We start from the raw sequence: 7,686 nt of genomic DNA on the forward strand, positions 1-7,686 counted from the left end.
CAGACACAGGCAGCTCCCCGAAAGGCACCCTGAGGGCCCCTGTGTCCCCTTTGACGATAGCTTGGCTGCCAGCACTGAAGAAGTACAGAGCCCATATGACTGCCCTGTCTGTCACCAGGCTGCAGGCAGAACTGCACACAGGGATCTCCCAATGCCTGTGTCAGGTAGGCACCTGTGGTTGGCCCCGCCTCCTCCCAGGTGCAGTTCTGTCCTCTGGGATAGGTAGTAGCCTCTGTCTCCATTTTGCCTGAGGCTCAGCACTTCACAGTTGCGAAGATGACTTTCCCCCCTCCCTCCGCTTAGGTTGTTTCCTGGAATTGATGATGTGTATTTCCAAAGAAATTTCTCTCTAATTTGTTCTTTCCTCTCCACCTTCTCAGGAATGCATGAAGCTCTAGCATCCTAGGTTATTGTTTGTGTTAGGGGTGGAGGTGATGTTCTTGTTTCTGGTGAAAAAGCAGCTTCTTTGAACTAGTGGGAGACACAGATGAGAGCAGTCAGACTGGCTTCCTGGGACCAAGACCCCTTTCTGATTTATCTCTGGTTTGGGGGGATCACTGGAGTTCAGAGCCACCCTTCCTGCCGGCAGGGAAGTCAGCAGCTCAGAAAGAAGCAGGCCCCTCTGCTGGGCACCCTAGCCCTGACATCTTGGGAGTGTCTCCCCTGGGGGTAGACCAGGGGCCAAAACACCTGCTTCCTTCCCATTTATCACAGGTGTGGCCACTTGATCTCAGGCAAAAAGAAATGTTACAAGCAAAGGACCCAGTGTGGAGTAGACCTTCGGAAAGCTGTCCAGGCTCCTTATCTGGGCTGGAGAGGGCAGGGCTAGCACCGCCAAAGCTGAGCTGGCAGGCTGCTCACCCAGCTTCTCAGCCAACCATGAGTCTGCAGCAGCTTTGTGGTTTAAAGTAGAGCCAACACCAAACAGGGTGTATAGACATGATGTCACCCTGACATTGTTCTCAGCCTGGTTGGATGCTCAGAAAGCCTTGGGGGTGGGCGTGGGCTCGGGCTCCACAATGAAAGAGGAACTTGGGGAACCAGAGCCAGTTCAGAGGAGAGCCCAGAGAGGTTCGAGTAAGTCCTGTGGGGAAAGGCTCCAGTATTCAGCAACACTTGTCTGGAGGAAGGGAGAGATGAATGAGTGACCAGAGTTCAGTTTAATGGTTCTGTGTTGAGTCTCTGACCCAGCTCTGTGCTGAGCCTGCAGAGGAAGGGGAAACTAAGCTCTGCCCTCTGGAACTTAGGATTTGCCGCAGAGGTGAATGCCACGCATGGAAATGATCAAAATGAGCAGACGATACAGGATTAATAGCTGAGCTGAATGTTCCAAAAAGTAACTTACAGGAGCTCATTGAAGGGAGTTTCATTTGGGCCAAACTGGTTAGGGAAGACTTTGGGGAGAAGATGGGACTCGGGCCAAGCCTTAAGGAGAGATAAGCTAAGGTTTGGTAGTACAGAGTGGAAGCTGAAGAGCATCCCAGGTAGAAGGAAGGGCATGAGTGCAGGTGTGGAGGTGTGAACGATGACGGAATATTCAGGGCACAGGAGAGACAGGCCTGGCTGTGGGTGGCCATGGGGCGTTAGGTGGTGGTGAGACATGGTGGAGCTATGTGAGTTGCGCTGAAGCGGAGGGGCTGTGGCTCAGCTGAGAGGCCATGCCACATGGGAGAGCATAGAACGGCAAGAGCAGGTGAGGAAATCAGGCTTGGGCAATACACAGGGTTGGGAGTGGTGAAGGAACAGAGTCAGCGCAGGAGTCAGGAAGTGAGTGGCCTGAGGGGAGGGAGACCTAGGAGAGCATCGTTGCAGAAGTGTCAAGGAGGGGTGGTTGCTGTGCCACAGACTGCTGAGGGTGGGAGCAAGAGTGGTCTGAAAGGAGACCTCAGGGTTTGGCCATTAGTGAGCCCTCAGTGAGCAGATCCTGAGAAGAGATGGAGGGGGAGCCAGACTGACCAGACTCAGGAGCAAGCAAGTGGGGAAGAATGGGACAAGTAGTGTCTGACTAGCTTGTTGCAGAAAGGACTAGAGCTGGACAATACCTACCAGTTATTTCAGGGAAAAAAGAGACTGGTTAGGTGTTCTTGGACCCCAAAGGGAGAGGATAAATTGGGGAAATTCTTTCATTGACTCAACAGTTATTGAGTGCCTACCATGTCCCAAGCAGAAACTGCTAGGAGCTGAGAGTATAGTGGAAAACAAAATGCATACAGTTCCTGCTCCAATAGTCCCCTGGGGGGGGGGGAACAGTAATCATGGCAATGAGTGAAGAAACAAAATTATTGTGGATGACAAGTGCTTTGAAGGGAGCTAACAGGGAGCTGTGACAGCGAGGAGTGGGGGAAGTCCTGAGGAGGTGGTGTTTCTGCTGAGACCTGAAAAATGAAATGGAGATACTTATGGGAAGAACCTGGGGAAGGGCATTCCCAGCAGAGGGAACAGCAGGTGCAAAGGTCCTGAAGCAGAATGGACTTGCTGTGTTTGAAGAACAGGGAGAAGGAAATGCTGGCAGGTAGGGATCAGAGCATCACAAGGCCTTGTGGTGCAACGGGAAGGCCACTAAGGCTTTTTAAGCAGGGGTGACATGATGAAACAAACTTTAAAAAGTCACGCTGGCTGCCTTGAAGAGAATGGGCCACAGTGGGGCAGCCCAGTGGAAAACCAGTTAGGAGGCTACTGCATGAGTACAGGGGACTGTCCACATGGCTTGGTCTAGAAAGGTGTCGGAGAGATGAGCATAGTCTCATTCATCTGGATGCTTTGGAGGAGGGCATTGGGAGTGGTTAGGTTTTGGAACCTGGAAGGAGCATGGCACACAGTGAGGTGGGGGGATTGGAGGTGCCAGTGGAGGAAGGACATAGGGGTCTAAGTCCCGAGCTGGCCTCAGATGCTGTTGTGGGTTTTGCTGTGTCTGAGCTGTATTCTCCACTCTATACAGCTTATCATCCATGGCAGCTTCGCTCTGATCCAGATGCCTCGTTTCCACATCTTTTTCCTGGTCCCAGCACTAATCTATGTGGGGGACAAGCTGGTGAGCCTGAGCCGGAAGAAGGTAGAGATCAGTGTGATGAAGGCGGAGCTGCTGCCTTCAGGTATGAGCCTAGAGGCTGCCAGGGGACAAACTTGGTGGTCCTGAGGAAGCAGAGCAGAGCCTGGACCTTGCAATCTGCTAGCTCTGCCCGGTGGAGTTGGCATGGGCCTTGGGGTGGAAGGGATAAGGGAGCTGGTAAGAGAAGCTCTTTGCCACGGGACCTGAGCCTCTCTCACAACAGGGAGGAGGAGCCCAGGTCAGGCTGTCCCTGGCCCTGCTGACCACCAGCCCCTCCCTAGGACATGGCCTGAGGGCAGTAATGACTTCTGATGGGCGGAGGGCCCCTGACACATTCCAGAAACAGAGCTGAGAGTGCAGCTTGGGAACTCTCTGGAGACCACACTGTTGTGGACTGAGGACAGCAGCCTCCCGCCCACCTCCCCTCCATAGGAGTGACCCACCTGCAGTTCCAGCGGCCCCAAGGCTTTGAGTACAAGTCAGGACAGTGGGTGCAGATTGCCTGCTTGGCTCTGGGGACCACCGAGTACCACCCCTTCACACTGACTTCGGCTCCCCATGAGGACACGCTCAGCCTGCACATCCGGGCGGCGGGGCCCTGGACCACTCGCCTCAGGGAGATCTACTCACCCTCACCAGACGGCTGTGCCAGATACCCAAAGGTGCCCAGACCCAGGCCAGATGTGCCACATGCTCTCATCCCCTTAGTGGGCCTTGACCCTACAGCACCAGATGCCCCATTGTGTTCCTCCCTTCCCCCATCCTGAGGCTGACTGTTCCAGATAAAGCCACAGTCTCCCTCTTCCCCCTCACTCCATAAACCTACCTGCCTTATTTTGCCTCTCATTTCTGGCTTCAGACTATGATGGTAGCTGAGAGCTTAACTTAAACCCACCCCCTTCCTGCAGCTGTACCTTGATGGACCATTTGGAGAAGGCCACCAGGAGTGGCATAAGTTTGAGGTGTCAGTGCTGGTGGGAGGGGGCATTGGGGTCACCCCCTTTGCCTCCATTCTCAAAGACCTAGTCTTCAAGTCATCAGTCAGCTACCAAGTGTTCTGTAAGAAGGTAAGTGCCCCCTCCTCTGGCCATCCCATGTCCCCTGCTACCTATCACTGGGTCTATCTCTCCTGCCTCTGTTCATGGTCTCCCTAGTTTGGGCAAGGCCAAGCTGGCCTGGCCTAGGGGGGTGTTGCAGGGGGTGGTCAAGATATACCCTGATCCTAAAGGACAGAGTTAGTTTGCTAACGTCCCCAGGTTCCTTCCCTCAGTTATGAAGCACCCCACATAGGGTTTGCTTCTGGGAATCCCCCCAGGCAGGGTTGCAGAGGGGTGAAGAAACCCATTCCCTCTTACTGAGGAGACTAGCACTTGAGGCATTGTCGGCCTGGGAGAAGGAAGGGCACACTTGGGTGGGGCTTGGGGTGGGACACAAGTAAAACTGGCTTTGCTCTCAGGAGAAAGCGCAGAGGTGGTGGCAGGCAGGGCTGAAGGGCATGACTGGCTCCAAACACAGCCCAGGCCCTCAGGCCCCCTCCGCACCAGGTTCCTTCGCCCCAGCCTGAACCTGGTGGCAGGTCCCTGCTTGTCTCTCTAGGCCTGGCAGGTGAGTCAGGAGCACAAGAATGGAACAGGCAGAGGCCCAGCCCATGTGCTGTTAGCATTCAGGGGGTGACAGACAGTTAGTTCCTGCTCCTCTGTCCAAGCCAGCTCTGCCTGCCCCTGCTTCTTACCCCACACAGCCCCACTTCTCCCCATCAGAAGCTGGAGATGGGTCCTCCAGGGGAAGCTTCCCACCCCCTGGTCTCTCTCTGAGTCCATTCCCATCTCCTCCAGGCAGCCAGATGGGTCTTCCCTGAGGATGTTCTATGACAGGCCCCTTAGTGGGATCCTTTCCCTCTGGGCTAGGGTTGGTTAGGAGCCTAGCAGCCTAAGGAGGGCCCATTGGAGAGGGTGGCAGGACAGGCTCAGTAAGAAAAACCTGCTTCCACCCCATCAGACCTTGAGGTGCCCCAGGCTGTCACTCACTTGTACCTCTCCATGCCCTGGGGCAACTCCTCTCTTGTCCCAGAGCCTGGCCCTGTGGCCCCATACACTCCATTGCCCAAGGATGTCTGGGAAGAGGCACAAACTGACCAGAAGGGTTCTATAGGTGTGTAAGTCCCTGGGATATAGGGAGCCTGAGCTGAGTCCTAAGCTCCAACCCTGTCCCCAGATCTACTTCATCTGGGTGACACGGACCCAGCGGCAGTTCGAGTGGCTGGCTGACATCATCCGGGAGGTGGAGGAGAATGACCGCCAGGACCTGGTGTCCGTGCACATCTACATCACCCAGCTGGCCGAGAAGTTCGACCTCAGGACCACCATGCTGGTGCGTCCGTGCCAGCCAGGCCGGATGGGCGGGTCTCCGTCTGGGCTAGGAGCTGACGCTGGCTCTGCCTGGCTCTGACTTCCTCCTCCATTCACTCCCCACCAGTACATCTGTGAGCGGCACTTCCAGAAGGTGCTCAACCGGAGTCTGTTCACGGGCCTGCGCTCCATCACCCACTTTGGTCGGCCCCCCTTCGAGCCCTTCTTCAACTCCCTGCAAGAGGTTCACCCACAGGTCAGTCCCCACCCCATATCCAGGTTCTCTTCAGCTTATCATCTGGGGTTTGAGCAAAGCTCCCATACCTGTCTCATCAGGGAAGAAACTGATTGCCAATGAGAAGCCATCATCCCCTGGGCAGTTGGTGGGGTAGTGAATTCAGAAAGAAGTGGGTGTCATCCTGAGGGTCTAAGGGGGGAGGCAGGCGATGGGAACTTGCCACTTCTGAAGCCACGATGCCTTTTTCGAAAGGAAGAGCTCAATGATTGTGTTAGCCCTCACCATAAACTCAGAGCTACCCTAATCACTAATACTGAGCCAGGCCTCACACTGGACGCTGAACTAATCTTCATCATGAACAGTGGGCAAGCCACCACTGTCATAAACACTGGGTTAGCCCTTAATGAGACACTAAGCTGTACCACAACTTGAACATTGGTTAACCCAGCCCCTATCAGAAACACTGATCTTGCTTGCACTTGAAGCTGCCAAATGCCTTGGAAGGGGTAGAGGCTGGACCCACAGAGAGCAGGTTTACCAAAACTGAGCTAGATTTAAAAACACAGAACTGGCCCTCACCATGCATGGTGGAAGCAAACCTTCACCAGGGACACAGAATGAGCCCTCACCACGGACCCTTCGTGGCTTTAACGTGGACACTGAGCAGGCCCTCACTCTGAACGCTGAGCTAGTCTTCACTTCTTCCTCCCCCAACAGGTCCGGAAGATTGGAGTGTTTAGCTGTGGCCCCCCTGGCATGACCAAGAATGTGGAAAAGGCCTGTCAGCTCATCAACAAGCAGGACCGAACTCATTTTTCCCACCATTATGAGAACTTCTAGGCCTCCTGCCCAGGGGCTTCAACCACCTACTGCCCAGCTGGGCAGAGGTTTGGGTCACACTTCACCTCATCTCACCTGTGACTTCCTGTTTCTGGCTCCCTCCGCCTTGTCCCCATTCCAACCTCCTGACCTTGGTCCAGGTGGCTATGGTCAGTCACCCCACATGGGTTCAGGGACCCCCCAGGCTCATAATGTCCCAGCCTGGAGAAGTAGGAGGCACTGTCTGGGACTGACTAGAGGTTGGGAGCTGTTATTGTTTGAGGGCAAAGTGGCACCTATTCTTCTGAACTAAGAAAAAATTCAAAAGACTGGAGCTGACAAGTAGTGTGTGTGTGTGCATGCGTGTGCGTAGGAAGCTGTGAGCCTAAGGATGAAGTGGGAGCACAGATGCTGGCATCTTAGAACCCCTCCCCTAAATCCTCCCCGTCCTCTGGGCTCCCCACTGTCAAAAGGGCTGGCAAATGACTTGAAGAGGGTAGAGGCTGTACCTGTAGAGAGCAATTTATAGGAACTCCCACAGCACCCCCATTTAACAGCACAACTGATCTTCTCTCCCAAGTTCTTAAACAGGGCTGCAGTCAGAACTTGGCCCAATGTCTATGTAGTGCTCTTTGGCCCTTCTCTCTTGTTCCATAGTCTCCTTTATAAATAAACCACTTTTCTGCACTCTGGGTTTCTTTGTTTTGCCCCAGGATGGGGTAGGTACTGACAAAATAAGCCAGTCAACCAGCCGGTTAACTTAGGCTGATGTGTTCTCTGAGCTTGATAAGTATTCACTGAATAAAGGACCCCCCCGCCCCAGCTAGAGAGAGATCCCTTTCCTGGCTCAGGGCCACTCTTTCAGACAGAGGGCCTGAGTGGCTAGTGTGAGGCTTCTGAAGCCTGATCAGGCCCTGGAGAGAGAGGTGTGAAGGGTTGTGGAGAAGGTGGGCTGTGCACAAAAGGTGTGTGGGGGGCAGGGGTGGTGTGTTGTGAAGACAGCAGCTTACAGGGAGGCAGAGTTGGCCTGGCCGGCTCCAGGACCTGTTACTCCCAGCTCTCCTGGTGAGACGACAGCAAGGAGACAGATGAACAGATCTGTTTTTGGAACTCTGTTTTTGCACCTGCAAAACGGAGGCTAAGTCTACTTAAAGATAGGCCAACCCTCTGTGAGGGTATTTCTGAAGCAGTGCCCACTTTAAAGTGATTCGACTGTCCCCACAGAATCCTTA

General features: G+C 54.2%; 1 protein-coding gene across 1 annotated transcript in view; it reads left to right on the forward strand.

The window, feature by feature from the left end:
- Nucleotides 1-7,141, forward strand: part of DUOX1 (dual oxidase 1) — a 32,213-nt gene extending 25,072 nt beyond the window's left edge. The window contains exons 29-34 of the mRNA XM_053928293.1: nucleotides 2,939-3,092; nucleotides 3,482-3,711; nucleotides 3,958-4,116; nucleotides 5,264-5,419; nucleotides 5,525-5,653; nucleotides 6,353-7,141. Coding sequence (XP_053784268.1) covers nucleotides 2,939-3,092; nucleotides 3,482-3,711; nucleotides 3,958-4,116; nucleotides 5,264-5,419; nucleotides 5,525-5,653; nucleotides 6,353-6,475 — 951 coding nt within the window. The 3' untranslated portion in view covers nucleotides 6,476-7,141. The remainder of the gene's footprint in view (nucleotides 1-2,938; nucleotides 3,093-3,481; nucleotides 3,712-3,957; nucleotides 4,117-5,263; nucleotides 5,420-5,524; nucleotides 5,654-6,352) is intronic.
- Nucleotides 7,142-7,686: the final 545 nt, after the last annotated feature.

This window comes from Desmodus rotundus, chromosome 7, assembly GCF_022682495.2.
Source record: "Desmodus rotundus isolate HL8 chromosome 7, HLdesRot8A.1, whole genome shotgun sequence".
Lineage (NCBI taxonomy): Eukaryota > Metazoa > Chordata > Mammalia > Chiroptera > Phyllostomidae > Desmodus > Desmodus rotundus.